This window comes from Aspergillus costaricaensis (genome assembly GCF_003184835.1).
Source record: "Aspergillus costaricaensis CBS 115574 unplaced genomic scaffold BO79scaffold_13, whole genome shotgun sequence".
NCBI classification, from domain to species: Eukaryota; Fungi; Ascomycota; class Eurotiomycetes; order Eurotiales; family Aspergillaceae; genus Aspergillus; species Aspergillus costaricensis.
In genome coordinates, this window is record NW_020291813.1 from 277,155 (window position 1) to 298,309 (window position 21,155).

The following is a 21,155-nucleotide window of genomic DNA, read 5'->3' on the forward strand; positions in this document are numbered from 1 at the left end:
TACTCAAGTACTAACTAATATATTTCATCAAAGGACTTGGCTCAAAGTGGATTTGCCTAGCGAGATACCTCTATGAGCCGGGCTACTCCATACTATTGCCATGAACAATCACGTGACAGCGTGATACTTTGGTGTTGCCAACAAGATGCGGGCGACGCGCTAGGCAGTGGCAAACACGCGTCGAGTTCGGCCGGTCAATATTGACAACCACAACCGCCAACTGACACGATCCTAGCCAGCCACGAGTATTTGATAGAGAAGTGCTAATGTAAGATCAATAATGACTTCCTCGAATTTATCGCGCAGCACAAGCTTACGTATTCAGGTACCGGCCACGGCCAGTCGTAAACCAAGATGGTGCAGGCACACCGTCCAAGCCGCTGCAGGCCAGCTCCACGAACAGCGTCGACCGTCTATCGAAACCCTTCAAATGTCCAGGTCTAGCAACGGCTACAAGGGCGTCAGACAAGCCAGCGAGGAAGCGTAGGAAGGTGAACTATGCAGGGGCCGATGGCACGGTGGACGACGATAGCGTCAAGCCTTATACAAACGAGGACCGCTTAGCGCTGGCAACAAGAGATGCGAACAGGTTCCCTAGCTTCAAGGTCAAGGACAAGGAGATGACTTTCAGACAAAGATTTAAGATTCCTCTAATCAATAAGTCATCTGATGCCTATAACAGCTCTAGGCCAGCGCCTACGCTTGGTATGAGGCAAGGCGCTACATTTGTTGTGAAGCCATTGCATGATCCGAGCGGGGAGTTTGCTATAGTGCTATATGATCCTACAGTCGATGATGTCAATGAGCCAGAATCGAAGGAAGAGAACACGGCCGATTCAGAGGAGCAGAAGCCAAAATTGGATGAGCCATTGGTACACAAGAGCTTGGCAGATATTCTTGGGCTCAAGAAGAAGACTGAAGGGCGACCGAAGGTCCCGGTTGTTATAGATCCACGACTGGCGAAAGTGCTACGACCCCACCAAGTTGAGGGTGTCAAGGTTAGCATTCGCTCCGCACAGGCTCTGTTGCTATGTACTAATGCTCCGACAAAAGTTTCTTTATCGTTGTACAACTGGCATGGTTGACAAGAATGCGAATGGTTGCATCATGGCAGATGGGATGGGTCTGGGCAAGACGGTGAGCTGAACATCCCGTGACACGGAACAGAAGACTAATGGTGCTGATAGCTTCAATGTATCTCATTGATGTGGACTCTACTCAAGCAGTCCCCGGAAGCGGGAGTAACAACCATACAGAAGTGCATCATCGCTTGCCCGTCAAGTTTGGTCGGAAATTGGGCCAATGAACTTGGTGAGTTGGCTTCGCTACTGGATCACACATCTGCTAACAGTTGCAGTGAAATGGTTGGGCAAGGATGCCATCACACCATTTGCGGTCGACGGTAAAGCCTCGAAGACGGAGCTCATCAGTCAGATGAAACAATGGGCCATTGCTTCGGGTCGGTCTATTGTCAGACCAGTACTCATTATATCATATGAAACACTCCGGTTATACGTCGATACACTGAGGGACAGTCCCATCGGCCTACTTCTTTGTGACGAAGGACATCGACTGAAGAACAAGGAGAGTTTGACATGGACAGCGCTCAATGGCCTGAATGTACAGCGTCGAGTAATCTTGTCCGGCACTCCCATTCAGAACGATCTCTCGGAATACTTTGCTCTTCTCCATTTTGCGAACCCTAATCTACTGGGGTCGCAGAATGAGTTCCGGAAAAGGTTTGAGTTGCCTATTCTCAGAGGAAGAGATGCCGCAGGAACCGAAGAAGACCTCAAGAAGGGTGATGAGCGTCTTGCAGAACTCTCTAGCATCGTAAACAAGTTTATCATACGACGCACGAACGACATTTTGTCAAAGTACTTGCCCGTCAAGTACGAACATGTTGTTTTCTGCAACATGTCCGAATTCCAACTGGGCCTCTATAAGCATTTCATTCAGAGTGCCGAAATCAAAAGCTTACTCCGCGGAAAGGGAAGTCAGCCCTTGAAGGCAATCGGCCTTCTAAAGAAACTTTGCAACCACCCGGACCTCCTTAATCTCTCTAATGACCTTCCGGGTTGCGAGTACACCTTCCCGGAGGACTATGTCCCACCGGAAGCACGAGGGCGTGATAGAGATATCAAGTCTTGGTATTCAGGAAAGATGATGGTCTTGGATCGAATGCTAGCGCGCATTCGCCAGGATACTAATGACAAGATTGTTTTGATTAGCAACTACACCCAGACCCTCGACCTGTTTGAGAAGCTGTGCAGAACCCGGGGATACGGCTCCTTGAGACTAGACGGAACCATGACGGTTGGGAAACGACAGAAGCTGGTCGATAAGTTCAATAACCCCGACGGGGAAGAGTTTGTCTTCCTGTTGAGCAGTAAGGCTGGTGGCTGCGGCCTGAACCTAATAGGTGCAAACCGCCTTGTTCTTTTTGATCCCGATTGGAATCCAGCTGCCGATCAGCAAGCTTTGGCACGAGTGTGGCGTGATGGCCAGAAGAAGGACTGTTTTGTCTACCGTTTCATCGCGACTGGATCAATTGAGGAGAAGATCTTCCAGCGTCAGTCTCATAAACAGTCACTTTCTTCGTGCGTCGTGGATTCGGCCGAGGATGTCGAACGGCACTTCTCGTTGGAATCCCTCCGAGAGCTCTTTCAATTCAAACCGGAAACGCGGAGCGATACGCATGACACGTTCAAATGCAAGCGATGCCGACCGGAGGGAACACAATACATCAAGGCGCCAGCCATGTTGTACGGTGACACTAGTACTTGGAATCATTTTGTCAATGACGGAGAGCATGGGGCTCTCAGCAAGATCCAAGACTTGCTGATTCGTCAAGAGACAGGAGAGCGTGATGTCTCTGCCGTTTTTCAGTATATCAGCCATTGATGGCAGCTTACCTGTTGAATATTGTCATGACCTGTATTTCTTTGGAGCGTCCTTGACTTTGTGTGCAATCTGCTTTGCTTTGGGAAGCGTTATTCTTTTACGATACATTTGGTTAAACGAGGATAGGTGTATGCTTTTTGCTGAGCGTTTGTATAAACATGAACTAGAAGACATGATACAGTGGCGTTCTAGACCTCACAATGTCGATAACTATGGCCTTTTTTTTATTCCAAAAATATCCCTTACTGTACGTCTATAGTAGTGCATTGCATGAAGGGGGAAGTCTTCCTTTGTAGAATGACAGAATAATCTGCGGTGCAAGGGGGCATGGTAATTAGTTACACTATAGGGATGAACAATGCAAAACGGTCGGGCGGGAAAGCCGACAAAGCGTCGATTCGCTGCTGACACTACGTCACTTCGCGTCCGCTAAGACAGCCATCCACGTTTGCCAACGCATCTTGTTGTGAGTCCTCCCCACCTTGACAGCCCAGCAACCGCCTAGCGACGAGACTAGAGCATCTGACGGGTGTTTTCTGATCAGAAAGAGCCTGCATCTGTTTTGTTTACCCTGAAAGACTTACCATTAATAGCCGATGGCTCGGGAATAGCTACAGGTCTTTGCGAACACGAGAGAGTCGAGACCGTCGTCGCCTCACCGCCCAGCCTAGTCAGACATCGCCTTCACGCCATGAAAACCACTTATCTAAATCAACAACCCCGGTGCTTGTGACTCAGTCGTCCATATCCATGTTTGTTTGAGAGATGGATCACTCAATTCAGCGCTCGCTGAATGATAAGCTCTACGACCGGAGGAAACAGGGGGCCCTGGAGTATGCATTATCGATAAGGCGACATATGTCAGACAATAATATGGCGGGTGGCTAATACACATGGGTTTATTACCAGACTCGAGAAGGTCGTCCGCGATGCTGCTTTTAGGGGTGAACACGAGGAGATCCAGAAGATTGTCGACCAACTCTGCCATGACTACGCCTATGCGGTCCACCAACCTCACGCGAGGAACGGCGGTTTAATCGGACTTGCTGCGGCTTCCATAGCATTAGGATCCGTGAGTTGCACCGGGATATACTGAATGGATTTTGCAGGGGCTGAGTTCAAGGTTGCTAGGAAGGGGTTGCTCCTTATCTGAAGGAAATCGTACCGCCGGTGCTTGCTTGCTTTTCCGACCAAGATGCGCGAGTCAGGTATTATGCTTGCGAGAGCATGTACAACATTGCCAAAGTTGCGAAAGGCGAGGTGCTACTCTTCTTCAATGAAATATTCGATGCATTGAGCAAGGTAAGGGGTTTGGTCCTATGTCCTTACTGTTCTGGCCTAACAGCTTACACACCGCCAGCTAGCTTCTGATTCGGAGCTTTCGGTCAAAAACGGCGCAGAACTCCTCGACAGACTCGTCAAAGATATCGTATCGGAATCCGCAGCCTCTCATATCTCCGTCTTACAGCTTAGCGAAAAGGAAGCGACAGATCCTGAAGGCTTGGACGATGCTGAACTTCCTACCGCCTTTTCGCTACCCAAATTCATACCTTTGCTCAAAGAGCGAATCCACGTCATCAGCGCGTTTACCCGCACATTCCTGGTATCATGGCTGACTCTGTTGGATACAATCCCCGATCTGGAGTTGATATCGTATTTGCCGGAATTTCTAGGGGGTTTGATAAAGTTTCTGGGCGATCCGAACAGAGATGTCAACGTCGCTACCCAAGCGCTTCTGGATAGGTTCCTGTCGGAGATCAAGAGAATAGCGCGACTTAAGAAGGGTATCGAAGAAAGCCGGAAAGGTCAAGGCAGCGATATCAGGCAGTCCACTACCAGCGATAGTATGAGCGTTGCGACGACTACCGACCAGACTGTAGCTGTCGAGTCTGAAGTGACTGACAACGCCATAGAGGACTCTGAGGCAGGGTCAGTTACCGATGAGGAAGGCTTGCACGTGGATGGGGACTGGATTCCCGGACAAGATGTCCAGATTGACTATGCTAAGATATTAGACATTCTCGTCGGCTTCGTCGATACATCATTCGGTAAGCAAGGCATGATGCTCAGTTGCAATGGTTCGATACTTATCACTAGTCATTAGTGGAGGAGATGCAGTTAACTGCGCTGCGCTGGATCGACAACTTCTTCGAAATCAGCCCAGAAGACATTCTCCCTTTCGTTCCTCGTCTCCTCACTCAAGTGCTCCCAGCAATGTCCAGTGGTTCGGATCAAGTGCGGCAGGCCGCCAACCGGGTCAACACGTCTTTGATGGAGTATATTGTCACGCTGTCCGAAGATACTGTAGATGAAAGTCGGCAAGCGGCATTGAAAAGCACCAGCAAAGAAAACACGGAGCGAAGGTCGTCTACGCCGGTTAGCAAGCCTCCCGAGACGCCATCAAGTGAATCCAAGAAGCAATTGTCTCAGCCAGAGGCATCAGTCGAACAAACCCCTCGAAGCAGCATGTCAACACCATTACCACCCGCCGACCTCGATTATGCTGCTGCCGTGAACTCCCTTACCCTACAGTTCCTGAACGAAAACGAAGCCACTAGAGTAGCCGCGCTTTCCTGGCTTATCATGTTGCACCGAAAGGCGCCCAAGAAGGTAATCGCATTCAATGATGGCACCTTTCCTGCTCTTCTGAAAACACTGTCCGATCCGGCCGAAGCCGTCGTCACCAAAGATCTCCAGCTTCTGTCACAGATTTCCAGAAACAGCGAGGACAGTTACTTCAAGTCTTTCATGGTGAATCTCCTGCAGCTTTTCTCCACGGACAGACACCTGCTCGAGGTACGGGGGAATCTGATTATCCGACAACTGTGCATGAATCTTAGTCCAGAGCGTATTTATCGAACGCTGGCAGATTGTCTCGAGAAGGAAGAGGTGAGACCCACGACTACACCGTCTATTGAATGTAGCAACTCACACCGTGAAGGATATCGAGTTCGCCAGTATTATGGTTCAGAATTTGAACAACAACCTGATAACCGCCCCTGAACTCTCGGAACTGAGAAAGCGCTTAAGGAATCTTGACGCTAAGGTAACGACTCCTTCACAGGCCGAGTGTTTACCAAAGCTTACAGTCTCCACAGGATGGACAGATGTTTTTTGTAGCGCTGTTCCGGTCGTGGTGCCACAATGCCGTCTCTACTTTCTCCCTCTGTCTACTCGCGCAAGCCTACGAACAAGCATACAACCTCCTCCAAGTCTTGTAAGACATGCCTCACTCCCCGGCTAACCCAGCATCGCACCACTAACCTACCATCATAGCGCCGAGCTCGAAATGACAGTGAACATGTTAATCCAAATAGACAAGCTAGTCCAACTCCTCGAATCACCTGTCTTCACTTGTAAGTCCCCTTACCACCTCCAGCAGTCCCAAAACACCTCACACCAACTAACCCCACCCCCAGACCTCCGCCTCCAGCTCCTCGAACCAGAACGATACCCCTACCTCTACAAATGCCTCTACGGCGTCCTCATGCTCCTCCCCCAGAGCTCCGCCTTCGCAGCGCTCAAAAACCGCCTCAACAGCGTCAGCAGCATCGGCCTCATCCACACCGGCCCCCGACAGTAAGTCCATTTCCCCTTACCCCATTCACTCATCTGCACCAACCACCAACTAACACCCCAACCCCAAAGAACCACCCTCTCCTCCTCATCCACCACCTCCTCCACCTCCACGTACGACCGCTCCACCAACAGCCGACTAAAACGCGACGACCCCCCAATCCGATGGGTCGAGCTCCTCGACAAATTCAAGACCGTGCAAGAGAAAGCCCGCCGGTCTCAACGCGCCTCGCAGCGTCCCTTCGATGCAGACGGTCCCTCATCCTCCAGCAACAATAACAACAATAACAATAACGCAAGCGATCAGGTCCGCGGCGGCGGTAGCACCAGAGATCGGGTCTCCGCTTTACCTGATACTCCGCGGGGATTAGCCGGAGGAGGGAATACCGGAGGTGCGGGGAATGAAGGTGGTAGTGGTGGTCGGGGAACGAACGAAGGGGGTGCGGGTAAATCCTCGCCGGGAGGCATTCTGGGCGGTGCGCATAGACATAAATCTAGTTTGTCGAATCTGGGGAGGTTGGGGATTGGGGGCAGGAAGTCGAAGAGGTGATTGTGGGTTTAGTTATAGTTATGGTTATATTTAGGGGTTATAGTATAGTATAGGAGTGGAGGGAGTGGTGTGTTGCGTTTTCGCGTTATAGCGTATCATGCATACATTGCTAGGAATGAGAATGGGGTTAGCTATCTAGTTGCTAGTTGAGGTGTGATGATACTATCATTACGGGAGAGAAAAATGATGATAGTAAGGCATATACATAGGTCGTGGTGTTAGTAGTGTCTCTTGCTACTTCTATAGACCGAGTAAGAAAGTCGCTCTAAGGATTTACGCTAAGGTAGTAGAGCAAAGGGGCCGACGCAAGGCTGTAGATCTGCGTGTTGGCCTGACGATTGTCCTATTATACCCAAGCATCTCAGAATGTAAGCATCTACCTGGGTGGGGGCCATGCTGGTGATCGTCATATCTCTTGATTGGAATGTAAAAGCCTATGTACAGTGAGGCGTATGGCCTCGAATTGGCGAAAAAGGGTGTGAAGAAAGGATACACCAACAAGTCAAGTCACAGAACGACTCGCTAATGGGCTTGAGGGGTATGTGAAGTGCACAAAATGGCAGCACAAAGCTCTATCCCGCCAACTCTAGAACGGAGCGGAAAGGGATCCAGAACAATTGTAGCAAAAAGGAGTGCTTGCAGCCAAAAAGCAAACAGGCATAAATCGCGTCAATAAGATGATGCCAGATAACTCCGAGATAGATTCGGGGAAACAAAAAAGTATTCGACGTCCCTTGGATCAATGGCTTGAGACGCGTGTTGATGGTATGGCAGGCGGTAGTCAATATGACAAGCAATTGCGCAGATGAGAGCAAACCAAACCAAATAGCTGATCATATATGCAACGCTAGCTTTCAAATGTCGCGGCTGAAGCCAATGGCCAAAACGGAGTACCGAAGGACGGAAGTAGAGAAAGATAACATGAACTTTTTGGGTTCACTTTCTTCACCCATGAATGAAAAACAAGGATAGGTCGTCGCATCCTCGACATGGACATTATGAGGAGGATTGGTAGTCGAGCAAAACGAAAAGACAGCGCTTGAATAATGACGAAAAAGGTGCATCACCGCCAGCGCGAGTCGCCAGACGATCCCCACGTAGAGGCTTTCCAGTAGCTACCTGTCGAGTGCTTGGAGACGGTCCCTGACGAGGAGTTGGATCCGCCGACGTAGACGTATTCCCCGTCGACGTAGGGAACCCCTGAAAAGGTGCTGCGGTGTTTGCGACGAGCATAGCGCTGCTCTAGCCGGTAGAGCTCGATCTCTGTAAGAAATGGATGGTTAGTACAGGAATTGAACGATGACACAATGACCGTGATGCTTCGAGATAAGGTGTGGTAGTAATGGGTGAACTCCTAGGAGATGGAGACAACATACTTGCTTGCAACTTCTCGATGAAACCCATTGTGTATGTATGTAGCGTAGCGCCTTGCAATATATGACTTTGTTTCTCTTGTGCACTAAATCCAAAGCGGATCGAATAATCACCCCAGGGAGTTTTCTGGGAGTGTATATGCGGGGTTCAAGTATGATAATCTCCAAGAATTGTTGATAGGGAGAGTGCGAAGGTGAAGCGATGCCAATTGCTGAGATAACGGTCCGGAAGGGTGGGAGAGGTAACACGGCGGACGCGAGAGGGGCAGGTTGGCGTAGATAAAAAGGAAAAAGGAGGGAAGAAAGACCCGATTTGCGAAGAGGGAGGACGACGGGCTAGTGGACGTTGCAGCAGATGGTGGGAAAAGAAAGTGTTCACACCAAGACAGATAGTGCTCCGGAGCTAAGCAATAGTCAAGAAGTCAATGATAAATAAGGCGCCGATAGTGATTTAGTGGTACCCTTGGTGGGATGGCTGGTAGGAATTGATGGATAAAGAGAGAGGCTTGTGGAGAAGGAATGCAGCCGACCACGCAGGGAAGACAAGCCACCGAGGGTTACGTGCCAATGAAGAATGCAAGGTGAAAGAGTAGTAGAAGAGAAGGAACAAAGAAAAGGTCAAAAGAGAGACGTGGTGGAGAAATAGACGAAGAAGCAGCAGAAGAAAGAGGAGATAATGGAGACGATGACGATAGTTAGAGAGATACTAGTAGGGGAAAACAACGAATGTGGAAAGAACGACGGACTGACTGACTGACTTGGAACTGGGGGAATAATTGGGAAGGAAGGAACCGAACAAAACGTGTGGGAAAGAGAGGAACTGGAAGGCACGATGGCCGGACGGGTGTGGACTTGCTGCACCGACCACCAGTCAGGAAGGCGCAACGTGGTTTGGGGGAGGGGCGTCCCTTCCTGTCTGGGCCTAGCCAGGGGAGTCCAGCCAATCAGTAGCCTCGAATAAGTATGCCCACCACCGTCAGGTACGGAATCCAAATACACTAAGGAAATACTAGACCACGAACTAGACGTCCGTCACCACCACACAGACCAGACCAGACTCTTCAATACCCCTGACTATCTTTCTCAAGAAGAGTCATTCAACAGTCAAAGTAGCAGAGATTGCTCAATTGACTTTTTTTATTCTTCATTTGAGATAGTCATCTACCTATCTAACCGACACTATCATCTATGATCTCCCGCTATTGGCGAGTCTTTCCATCCATTATCCATCCAGAACTTCTCTTCTCTTCTCTTCTTCCTTCCTCAAACTCAAAACCTCCCCACCTCCCGCCCGGAGATTTGTTTCTCTTTCTTCTGTTACCCCCTAACGCACGGTTAACATCATTAGACTCACCCTCAGGCAGATAGATAAACCACGAATCGAATTGTGCTCGTACTTGGGCACCAACCATCCAATTCTGAACATTATTATTCCTTCACTCGTTCAACATGGAATATACAATATCATTCTATCACTCTCTCCTCCTTATCCCTGGTTCTCCCTGACTCAAGACCCTGCGTACCAGATCGGCTCGCTCGCTGGGTCGAAAAGGGTAGAACCGAGACGGGGTAAGACGCTAAGGCCAACTTCGAATGTGCCGGTGGTTCCGTCTAAATGGCCTGGCCGTGCCTTGCCTTGCGTGCTTTTCTTTTCCACGGCTCCAGTTATTTTTTTTGGAACCGCCCGCTTGCCTTCCTTCGGTTCAGTTCCCCTCGTGGCAACCCGGTAGACTAGTCCGTCGTTTAAATTGCGTGTGGGATGATTGGGGGGAAGGTGGCTTTCCCACATTTCACCGAATGGTGCACGTACACGACAGCCACAGAGGAGGGCGTTTACGTAAGTTGGTGGACAACTGACTAGTAACGTAGATAGTTACACATATAGTGGCTATTGTGTAGATATCTACTTTGATAGTTTCCCATTCGTATCGTTCAGTCGCAAAAAAAGTCTAAAGCGCCAAGAAATATAGAACAAAAGAAGGAAAGGAAGGGAATCATACAATTCCCTTTCATTGGGTGATTGCTTGCTGCTTATCGTCGTGCCTCGCGTTCTGCATTACTTCTTAGTAGTACTCTCCTCTTCCTCCGCAGCTGTCGGCTCGCTGTCCACGTCCTGTGCGAGGGACATTTCTTGGGCTGTGGCGCAGGATTTAGTTAGCTTTCGTGTTTGAAATACACCAACTCCTTCCGGGCTTCCGACGGCGGGTCTCTTACCGTTCCACAGCTCGGCGTAGATGCCATTCTGCTCCAGAAGGTCGCGATGCGATCCCTTCTCCGCTACTTGCCCCTCCTTCAATACGAGGATCTGGTCGCAGTCATAGATCGTGCGCAGTCGGTGCGCTACGAACACGCTCGTGCGTCGCTTCTCTTTTAGGATGCTGTTGATGTTCTGCAGTAGCGCTTGTTCCGTGTAGGTGTCCAGAGCGGACGTCTGCCCGTCCATCATTAGTATACTTAGCCGCCTGCTATGCTGAATAATAACAATTGACTTACCGCTTCATCGAAGAACAGCAGCTCCGGATCCTTCAGGATCAGTCGAGAAATGGCCAGTCGCTGCTTTTCACCCCCAGAAATCATCATGCCTCGCTCACCCACCGCAGTCTTGTAGCCATCGGGCAGCTTCTGGATCAGCTCGTGGATGTGTGCACGTTGCGCCGCCTGGTGGACTTCTTCATCGGTCGCCTCAATTCGGCCGTAGCGGATGTTGTGCGCGATTGTATCGTTGAACAGAGGGGTATCTTGGGGCACAACACCGATAGCCTTGCGGAGACTTTCCAGAGTCACATCGCGTACATCCTGACCGTCAACGAGGATCCGGCCCTCTTGGACGTCGTAGTAGCGGAACAGCAGTCTCAGGATAGTCGACTTGCCGCAACCACTAGGTCCAACGATAGCGAACTTCTGGCCGGCAGGAATCGTAAAGCTAGCGTTCTTGAGAATGGGTCGGTCGGGGTGGTAGCCAAAGGTGACGTTCTCGAATCGAATCTCGCCGCCCTGCTTCAGCTGGAGGGGCTTGGCATCCGGTCGCTCGGTGATGTTCACGTTGACTTTCTGCAGGTTGAAGAGGGTCTCCATGTCCAGCAAAGACTGGCGGAGCTCACGGTACACCGAGCCCAAGAAGTTGAGCGGGACCGAGAGCTGGAAGACGAGCTGATTAACCATGACCAGGTCACCTACAGTCAGACTGCCGCTAGCAACGCCGTTGGCGGCGAGATACATCATGCCTGCCAGGGCACTCGAGAAGATCATGTTCTGGCCGGAGTTGAGGAAAGCCAGCGACGTCGTGACCTTGATGGAAGCATCCTCGTAGGCCTTCAGGGCCTTATCGTAGCGAGCAACTTCGAATTTCTCGTTGTTGAAATACTTAACCGCCTCATAGTTGATCAGAGAGTCGACAGCAACGGTGGCACCACGGTTGTCTGCAGCATTCGCCTGTTTGCGGAACTTGGTTCGCCAGGCGGTGGTCATGATCGTGAAAGCAGAGTAGGTCACCATGGTTGCGGCTGTGATCGCCGCAAATTGGACACCATATTGGTAGGTCTATCACAGTCAGTAATGCCATATCTGGACAGATGGTGCAGCGCAGGACATACCAGAATACCGCAGACAAGAGAAATTTCCAAGGCAGTTGGCACCACGTGGAAAACCATAGACGTCAACAAGAAACTGATGCCCTTGGTTCCACGGTCAATTGCTCGCGTCAAACCACCGGTCTGCCGAGAGAGGTGGAAGTTAAGATCGAGCTGGAGCAGGTGCTTGAATACATTTCCCGCAACCTTGCGGATCGCCTTCTGCGCAACACTGGCGAACACAGCATTGCGCAGTTCTTGGAAGAGTGTAGCCCCGATCCTAGTAACACCGTCTGGTAACCATTGTTAGATACAGTCTTCCTGCATGCGGGGATCTCTTACAGGCAATAATCATCGAGCCTGCGACTGTGTAAGCGGTTCCGCCAAAGGTCGAGAAGTCCACGTTCATGGAATCAACGATGTTCTTGAAATAGAAGGGTACTTCGACATTCAATATCTGGTTGGATAGTGAGTACTGATGCAGGAGACACAGTAGGTAGCATAGCTCACCTTTCCTCCTACCAGCAGCGATAGGGCAGTACCGACACGAAGCTTCGTTCCCCAGTCACCCTGCACCGTTATCTATCAGCACCCCAAGCCTTGATCGTCCAGAACGCCGCGAATTTAGCTCACCTTAGGCCAGAGATACTTCGCCATTTCCTTCATTATCGCCCAGTCCGCCTTCCTCTGCTCCTTTCTCCCCACGGTAGCTTCGCTGAGCAGGTCTTTCTTCGGGGTCGCGGTAGCATTTTGGGTACCCGGCGGACTCTGCACGACATTGGCAGCGCTGGGTCGGGTCGTAGAAGGATCTTTGGGGTCTGGTATCTGCGACTTCGTCGGGGTATTCTGAGAGGTCTGGCTCCTCAGTGGGCTTCTGGTGGTTGAGAACGATCTGAGCTGAAAGCCGTAGGAAGCTGACGCCCATGACGTTGGGCGCGGAACGGCTGAAGTGTGGTGTAGAAAGCGTCCCGAGGCACGCCAGCAAGGCGTGCGGGCCGCCCTGGGCAGCATGATGGTCGGTTGATGCTCTTCACAGCGACCAGAGGTGTGCAAGGACCGTCTTTATAGCCAATGGAGCATTGCGGTGGTGGTGAGGCCCTGCGCGAATTTCCGCCTCGTGATGGGGACCGCCGGGTTCGGAGGAAAACGTCGGCGGCGGCGGGGGATAAAGTATGAGGGCGTGAGATGGAAAAGGTACTGGGGACCGCGGTGGATCAGCGCGATGTTTATTCACGACACCCTGTATGGCGGGTCATTGATTGAGTGTTTAGAAGGGGAAGTTATGGAGAAATAAGTAGAGGTGATTCAGCGAGGGAGGCTGCAGTGATAGCACCAGGAAAGGCAGTTCTGTCGCAATCGCCGATTCCGAGTATCTCCAGGTCTCCGGTAAATTACGTTACTCTCGGTACGAATGCGGCAGTTCAGCAACATACTGTGTTTCTGATGTTTTAATCACATCTCTTCATAAGTCTACGTGAATTGAGTCGTCTCTCAGTTTAATCAATTTCTGCTTGAGCAATTGCTGTGTAGCTTGAAGGTATCCGGTATAAGTATGTCATCCTTAGTAGGAAAGTAAGTGACGTCGTGAAGGTAATGTGCCGATATTGTATAAGAACATGGTCAACACACAGGTCCAGCTTCATCGCTACTAACAGGAATAGAAGATATATGCCCTTATATAGTGGACATTAGCGGGTAGCAGTCAGGTAGATAGTCCACTGAAGTAATAGAGGGGATACTTAAAAGATCTCTCATATAGTCCAGGTAGACACGTGAGATGGGTATGACATCAGTGCAACACAGCTTATATCTCCCAAACCACCATCGGATTGAGATATTCAGCACAGATTTTATTATCTGAGCCATCTTCATAGTAATATATACCCAGCGACAGTGACCATCATACCCTCACTGCAAGGCAAAAGTGGATGAAACAGCTTTAAATATCGACAAGTTCGCAGTGCCAAGCCGCAATAGCGCTTTTCCCGATCTGGAAGCGTGAATCCGGGCGAAGAAGAAGAATTACCGCGGAGGACGAGCAGTTGCATTCCCAACCCCAGCTTCTCCCCATCTGCACTTCGTTCGGCAGAGACCCTCCATGATGGTATCGGCTCAACCTTGGAGGAGTGCCGCGAGGACTCTGTCCTGGACTCGAGTCGTCCCTCCCCGGGCGCGACAAGGGGCATTGCTGCGCCGCGGATGGCAGACCAGATGCGTCCAGATTCGCGCGGCGCCTGCGGAGGAGCCAGCTACCGTCAATGGCGACCATCTTCCTATCTCCAGCACCCCTAGCTCTGCTGAGTCTGCCGGTAAGTCTCCAGGCTGGACCCCGAACCCGCTTCAAAACCCGAGCAGACCGCGCTAACAAGCCGCAATCATAACTAGATGCACGATTCGATGTCATCGGCGCGCCCTACTCTCTACTATCGGTTTCGCTCTCCGCTTCTCAGAACCTATACACTCGTCGGGGTACCTTGGTCGGATTGAGTGGAAAGGCAGACAATGTATGCGCATGTTGTTGTGGTTAATGCTCTACCCTGTACGCTGCTCTAGGGTTAACGACTTTGGCATCAACGCAGGTGGTTTCTACATTGAGCGTCCTAGAACCCTTCCGGAGGGCTGTCGTTGGCGTGCCGTTCCTCTACCAGAAGGTTAGGCTGGCCTCCCCAGGATTGGAACAGTTGGTATGGTTTTTGACACTTGACTGCTAGGTGTCTTCGGCAAGTCCAGTGACTGCGCTGGTTTCCGTTCGTTCTCCGAATACCTCCTTCGCTGTCGTTCACTTGAATGGCTCTGTGGATTGGATGGTGGCCCAGAAACGGGCATTGCTTGCCTGGACGGGTCGCTCGCTTTCTATCCGCCCAACTATAAACACAAGTCTGGTTCGTGATCCTCCTTGGGTCTTGTGTATGGAGGCTAGACTAACCCGCGAAGAGCCTTGCCCACTGGGGTAGCTCCGAGGTCACAGGAAGAGGTTTGTTGGCGTTAGTTGGTAACGGCCAACTCTATTCCGTTGAGCTCAAGGCTGGAGAGCAATACATCGTTCACCCGAGGTGAGCACGTCCTGTCGCCAAGATTGGCCAGCTTTTACTGATGTTGCATAGCAACGTCGTTGCCTACACCATGTCGTCCAACCCCCCACGCCCCTATCGCTTCAAGTCTACGACCCTGAGGTTCCAGGTCCCGGGTCTTAAGAGTCTCCCGGCCTTCATCCAGAACTCCAAATTCATCCAGGATATGTCGGAATCGAGTACTTGGAAGTCGACGATGAGAATTATGCACACAATCCGTACATGGTCTCGGAAGACCATCTGGGGAGATCGGGTATGTCGCATCCTGCGAGGCTGTCAAGTTGCTGCTAACCCTACATAGTTGTTCCTCCAATTCGATGGACCCTCGACCATCCTTCTACAGACCCGCGGTCCTCGTATCAACGAGGTTCTGACCTCACACGAAGTTAACGAAATCGCCAGTGCGCCTCGAGGCTTGACCATTGGCCCGGCAAAGCCTACTGAGGGGAAGCGCCAACCAGGAGATGGGTATGTGAAGGCTGCTGAGGAAGCTGTTAATGCTGGACCAGGACCACACAGAACTGTGGACGAATTGACCAATGAGCTCAAGGGCACGGAGCAAAGCATTGCCACTTTGACGAAGGAGGGCAAGGTCATTATTGAAAAGACAGGACAGAAAAACTAAGCTGAAACAGTATCAATATGTTGCTGTTCTTCACGCATAGATCATAGCGCCCCGACATCCAGGTATCTTTTTCATTTTTTTTGTTTCATTGCAGGCTCAATGTACTATAGACAATAGCTTGTGTCCGTCTACACCCCACGTGAACGTTATTTCTCCTTTCTCCCTTATTTCTTTCCGTTGTTGGTGATCTTGATCAAATCGAACCAATTGCCCGCCTTGCATTGTCTTAAACCACCTAGCCAACAGGCACCCACGTATAAACCGGTTGACATGTGGTGGGGGGAAATTTCCATGAATGAAGGGATCTCGCAAGGGGCCTCATTGTCTCACAAACATAAACGTTCCCTTTTCAGTCCACAGCAAGGACCTCCCCTTCGGAATGCTCACGAAGAATCACACCGCTGGTCGACTCTTTTTTTTTTTTATCACTTGTGGGAATCCGGGGTCAGACCACGCTATCTAAGGTCTCGAGGCCCAGATCGATGCCACCAGATTCCCCCACGCCCAAGCCCCCAATATCACATTCCCTAATTCGCAGCAGCGGGAAACAGACATCCTTGTGACAGAAGCCAGCCCTATTTTGCTGCAGAAACCATGACGCAACAACAACAGCAACAACCGAATGAGGCCATTCCAGCCAGCGAGCCCGTGGAGGATGATGTGAAAGAGCCCTTTCAGCTACCAGTATCTGCTTCGGATACCAGTGACGATGTAGAGGCGCAGCAAAGCGATACACAAGGCACTACGACTTCCGGAGAAAAGCCCGGGGAAAATCCAACTGCAGGTCATACGTCGGAGAAATCCAGCGTCATTGTCCAGGACCACCAGCCAGCATCGACACCTGAGGGACCTCCAGATGGCGGACTCGCAGCCTGGATGACGGTTTTCGGCGGATTCTGTAGCATGTTCGTGAGTTTTGGCTGGAATAACTGTGAGTGTTGGATATCAGACACTTCGTCAACACCTTCTTTCTGGGAACCAATCTCAAATGACGATTGCGCAGCTTGCTAGCTAACATGCAACTTTAGGCATGGGGATATTCATCGACTACTACCAGACTCATCAATTGAGCGACATGTCCACTAGCTCCATAACATGGATCACATCGCTAATGACATTCATGATGTTCTTCGGGGTCCGTCTTTTCCTCCCCCCAGCCCTAACGTCTGCCCCCAATCACCATCACCATCACCAACATCAATCACACCCCAACTGACAGAGCACCCAACAAACAGGGCCCCTTCATCGGCATCCTCTTTGACAACTACGGCCCCCGCTACATCATCCTCGTCGGCACCATCCTCCACGTCCTCGGCATAATGATGACCTCCATCTCCACCGAATACTACCAAATCCTCCTAGCCCAAGGCATCTGCAGTCCCATCGGCAACAGCGCCCTCTTCCACTCCGGCGTCAACTCCATCAGCACCTGGTTCGGCCGTCGTCGCGCCCTCGCCCTAGGCATCGCCACCAGCGGCGCCAGTCTCGGCGGCGTCATCCTCCCCATCATGCTCACTCGCCTCTTCGACCTCCTCAGCTTCGGCTGGGCCATGCGCATCTGCGGCTTCCTGATCCTCTTCCTCCTCATCATCACAAACCTCACCACCACCTCCCGTCTCGTCCACACCAGAAAACAATACCATATCCGCGACTTCGTCCGCCCCCTCGGCGAACTTCCCTTCATCCTCACCACCGCCGGAACCTTCTGCTTCTTCTGGGGCATGTTCCTTCCCTTCTCGTTCATTCCCTCCCAGGCTCAGCGCCATGGCATGTCCCCTACCTTGGCTTCGTACTTGATTCCGGTCCTTAATGCAGCTAGGTAAACCGCCTCCCCTATTCCCACACCACCTCTATCCTTCAAGAACAATACCCACTAACCCCACATCCCCCTCCGGGGATGACCTATATACAGCTTTCCAGGCCGCATAATCCCACCTTACCTGGCAGACGTCTTCGGACGCTTCAACCTCATGATCCTAATGACATTAGCATCCGGGATCCTCGTTCTCGCACTCTGGCTTCCCAGTACTGGCAACGCCCCCGCCATTGTCTTCAGCGCCCTGTATGGCTTCACCTCCGGCACGGTGGTGAGTCTTGCCCCCGCGCTGGTGGCCCAGATCTCCGAGATCAGGGAGATTGGTGTGCGCAGCGGGACATATTTCTGTATTGTGTCGTTTGCGGCGCTCACGGGCACGCCGATTGCGGGCGCCTTGTTGCCGGATCCCCTGGGAGGAAGTTATACTAAGTTGTTTGTGTTTTGTGCGGTGGTTATGCTTGCCGGGACGGGGTTTTATTGTGCTGCGAAGGGGAGGATTGTTGGGTGGAGGGGGTGGTGGGGGAAGAGGGTTTGAGATTGAGTGTTGGTTCGAGTTTGTTGTGTTGGGGGGAGGGGGGTGGGTGGGGATGTGATGGTGGTTATATTATGGTAAAATGATGGGATTATTTAACAAGCAAGTTAACGAAAATAGATGGCATAGTGCTTTAGAGTATCTTGAGCAATAATTGGAATAGATAGATGCCTATATAGATGTTTCGATTCGATCCTCTCTTTCAACTCCCAAACACCTTCGCTGTGCAGTGCAAAGCCACGGCAATGAATGATAAAGCCACAAGAAAACAGATATGCTAGCAAGCAAACAAGAGGAAATGCAAGTCGACAATGTATATAGTGAACTCCCAGCTCCAAACGTAGAAACAATGCACAATGTCTGTACTGTTATACCAGAACTCCGTTTCGCATGCTCTGGACACTCTTCACACCCACTCCCTTGAGCTGGCTCAGCTCCGCAAGGCTGTTGATGTGAAAGCGCGCTTCTTCATCTTGGCTGGTGTTGTGTTGATCCATCTCGCACAAGCAGTCAACGATAGCCTCGGCCTTTTTGACTCCCACGCCTTTCAGCAACTTGATCTGGCTGACGTCGCGCGAGTTGATGATGGAGAGGAGGTGGATTGTCCGTGGGGAGGGTGGTTCCTCGTTCATCATGTCGATGCTGGCGCGTTCATCGTCCAGTGGGGACTTGGTCTTTGTGCGCTTCTTGCGTCTTGCGTGGGTGATTTCCTCGATGTCTTCGTCGCTGAATTGTTCAAGGGCCGCTTCGGGTTCCTCGTAGTCCGCGTCCGAGTCTTCAGCAACGCGCTTGAGGTGCGTCTTAGCGGGCTGCTTCTTGAGGGATAGCATACTGCCGAGTTCTCTCTTGGGGCCGGAGTGGCCGATGGTGCCGGTGGTGTCGGCGTCCTGGCGCGGTTTGCCGTGCATACGCTCCTTCAAGCTGGCAATCTTCCTGGATAACTTCTCATTGTCCGGGAAGTATGGCAGGGCTAGCTGATACATCCTGAGAGCGAAGCTATCCTCGCCACGTGCTTGGTGTTGCTTGGCCATGAGCAGGTATGACAACCCTTCGGCCCTTGCATCTTCGGAGCCTTCGATGCGTTGCTCGAGAAGTTCCAGACGCCGCTGGACTTGCTCATTCAGTTCGCGGACCTGCGTTTGTCTCGACTGCTCACTGACGGCTCGCACAGCCAGAATTTCCTCAACCTTCTTTTCTACCATCTCTTCGATCTTGGCGGCGGAGATGTCATCATGGTGCTTTTGAGGCTGCTGTGTTGGTTGAGCGAGACGAGAAGGCTTCGATGAGAGGCGGGTGATATCGGAACTCAGAGAAGGCCGGGAGCTCATGGAAGTCCGCTTAGGGGGCTCGGGTTTCTTGAACTGTGTGGTAGTTCTAGGGTGCGTCTTATCCGAGTAGACGTGGAAAGCCTTTGCGGGCTTTTCGAGGGTCTTGGTGTTGTCTTTGGCTGCGGCAGTCAGGTTCACGTTCACGGAAGCTGTCAGAGGCCGCAGGGGTTGCCGTTGGGCTGTCACCGAAGGCCGCGATGCTGGTCTAGGGGGCCCCTTGAACATTGGCTCATTTTCTACCTCGCGCACTTCGATCTTCTTCGTGCGGTTGGCGAAGTTGAGTGAGCTTATTGTGTCCAGATGGTAGGACCTGACCGGCGCCAGGTTCAAGATCATCACAGTCAGCCCATTGTTCTGTCCCAGCGATAGAATCCTCGTCATCTTCGACTCTCGATACGGTATCCTCGAGTGCTTCTTGCTGATTGCCTCGACACACTGAGCCAGGACGAAAAGGCTCTTGTTGATACTAGCGGACTCAACCATGCGCTCTTTGTCATTATCCGTCCGGCGGTTATCTTCGGAGCCAGCAAGGTCGATAGCAGATGCGGTACTAATGCGCGTTTTATCTCCGGTGGTAACTGCGACGCGCACGCAGAGGATGGCATGGGATCGTGATGAGTGGGCGTTAAGCTACAATAGTTAATATCGACCTTCTTTCAGGAACAGTGTGGGTGCAAACCTTTGTTGCAGATGTGGACCTGTTGGTATTGGCTTGATCATACAATAGCTCGAATTCCTTCAGAGTATGGCATGGCCTCTCCGTCAAACCCACGACGACTGTCTTGCCGCCGTTGTCTCGGAGAGGTAGTCCCGCCAGCGTCCTCTTCTCCGGGGGTTCGAATAGGTCGAAAACTTTGTCATTGTAGATCTCGTAGTAGCTCAAAGACACCTTGACAGTAGTTTCCCCGTCACTGTCCTTCTCCATCTTCCGGCTGCGTCTGTAAATGCTGCTCAGGAGACGAGGAATGGCGCCACGATCAGCCAGGCTTTTACCGCCTCGCATTGTGTGCGTCTTTCCAGTTCCTGTTACCCCGTATGCGAATATCGTTACGTCGAAGCCATTGAAGAGATGCTTGACAGTAGGAGCAACTGTGCGTTCCATCAGTATGTCGTTACCTCCCAGATTATTGGCGTCACAAACCCTCTGCATCGAAAAGCTCCTGCTGCGAAGCTTCGGCATCGTAGACAGCATTGAACTGAAACGAGTATTCTTCGCCTTCGTTCTTGGGGTTCGGAATTCGCACTAGGTTATCCCGATCCCTCAAGGCTGCCAGTGCGCCTTTCCCCTGGGAGCTCGTCTTATCGCTCTTGCCGGGCACTGCCTGGTTAGACGATCCGGTGCGTAGGATGACATCCAACTCCCGTTCCGATTTGAGAAGCGGTCGAACCCGCGCGACTACCCGGACGCTCATTGTGTATCGAGGTGGTGATATGAAATGGATTCGAGATTATCGCCAACGGTTGGTGGATGTAGTTTCGGGACTTCGTCGTATCGTCGCTTCAAGCTGTCCGATCCAACCCTGTTGACCAATTGAGGTGTCGATACTTATGGCGGCATAAGAATGAGTTTCGACTAATCCCTAGAGGTAGGACCAATAAAGAGCAGCTAAACGTAAATTAAGCTGCCGTTGAAGTATTTTGCACTTTTGGATCCTAAAAGTCAGGCGCTGGATCGACAACCCGCAATCCAAGCACTCCAGGCGGCGATGCGCAGATAATTGAAGGAAATAAAACAGAAAACAACAGCAGAAAGCAAACTGACGATGAACGGTGGGCCGACAACTTGGTGGGTAAGAGACAATGTGCCCTGT

The 21,155-nt window shown here is 51.4% G+C and overlaps 6 protein-coding genes across 6 annotated transcripts; 3 read left to right on the plus strand and 3 right to left on the minus strand.

Moving 5' to 3' along the window:
• Nucleotides 1-280: 280 nt before the first annotated feature.
• Nucleotides 281-7,030, plus strand: BO79DRAFT_227707 (uncharacterized protein; the record flags this gene model as incomplete). The annotated part of the gene is made up of 15 exons (XM_025683899.1): nt 281-325; nt 387-998; nt 1,054-1,137; nt 1,188-1,311; nt 1,358-2,888; nt 3,522-3,627; nt 3,770-3,935; nt 4,040-4,206; nt 4,265-4,952; nt 5,009-5,793; nt 5,846-5,950; nt 6,003-6,121; nt 6,181-6,260; nt 6,324-6,483; nt 6,553-7,030. 15 exons carry the CDS (start codon nt 281-283, stop codon nt 7,028-7,030), a joined length of 5,250 nt encoding a protein of 1,749 aa, XP_025540332.1.
• A 1,063-nt stretch (nt 7,031-8,093) lies between these two features.
• Nucleotides 8,094-8,434, minus strand: BO79DRAFT_254244 (uncharacterized protein; the record flags this gene model as incomplete). Its single annotated transcript, XM_025686050.1, has 2 exons — nt 8,094-8,293; nt 8,407-8,434. 2 exons carry the CDS (start codon nt 8,432-8,434, stop codon nt 8,094-8,096), a joined length of 228 nt encoding a protein of 75 aa, XP_025540333.1.
• Nucleotides 8,435-10,324: 1,890 nt separating this feature from the next.
• atm1 (ATP-binding cassette Fe/S cluster precursor transporter ATM1) lies at nt 10,325-13,272 on the minus strand. Its single transcript, XM_025679608.1, has 7 exons — nt 12,606-13,272; nt 12,483-12,542; nt 12,315-12,429; nt 11,997-12,265; nt 10,897-11,943; nt 10,618-10,834; nt 10,325-10,539 (listed from the first exon to the last, which is right to left on the minus strand). Exons 1-7 carry the CDS (start codon nt 12,981-12,983, stop codon nt 10,460-10,462), a joined length of 2,166 nt encoding a protein of 721 aa, XP_025540334.1. The 5' UTR covers nt 12,984-13,272; the 3' UTR covers nt 10,325-10,459.
• A 779-nt stretch (nt 13,273-14,051) lies between these two features.
• BO79DRAFT_193605 (AIM24 family protein) lies at nt 14,052-15,869 on the plus strand. Its single transcript, XM_025680989.1, has 7 exons — nt 14,052-14,281; nt 14,358-14,476; nt 14,552-14,623; nt 14,684-14,854; nt 14,907-15,025; nt 15,077-15,296; nt 15,345-15,869. Exons 1-7 carry the CDS (start codon nt 14,071-14,073, stop codon nt 15,666-15,668), a joined length of 1,236 nt encoding a protein of 411 aa, XP_025540335.1. The 5' UTR covers nt 14,052-14,070; the 3' UTR covers nt 15,669-15,869.
• Nucleotides 15,870-16,262: 393 nt separating this feature from the next.
• On the plus strand, nt 16,263-18,019 carry BO79DRAFT_263969 (MCT family MFS transporter; the record flags this gene model as incomplete). The annotated part of the gene is made up of 4 exons (XM_025686734.1): nt 16,263-16,599; nt 16,697-16,803; nt 16,904-17,487; nt 17,581-18,019. The coding sequence occupies 4 exons, from the start codon at nt 16,263-16,265 to the stop codon at nt 18,017-18,019; spliced, it is 1,467 nt and encodes a 488-aa protein (XP_025540336.1).
• Nucleotides 18,020-18,179: 160 nt separating this feature from the next.
• BO79DRAFT_171866 (kinesin family protein) lies at nt 18,180-21,019 on the minus strand. The gene is made up of 3 exons (XM_025679609.1): nt 20,486-21,019; nt 20,024-20,433; nt 18,180-19,974 (listed from the first exon to the last, which is right to left on the minus strand). Exons 1-3 carry the CDS (start codon nt 20,754-20,756, stop codon nt 18,385-18,387), a joined length of 2,271 nt encoding a protein of 756 aa, XP_025540337.1. The 5' UTR covers nt 20,757-21,019; the 3' UTR covers nt 18,180-18,384.
• Nucleotides 21,020-21,155: the final 136 nt, after the last annotated feature.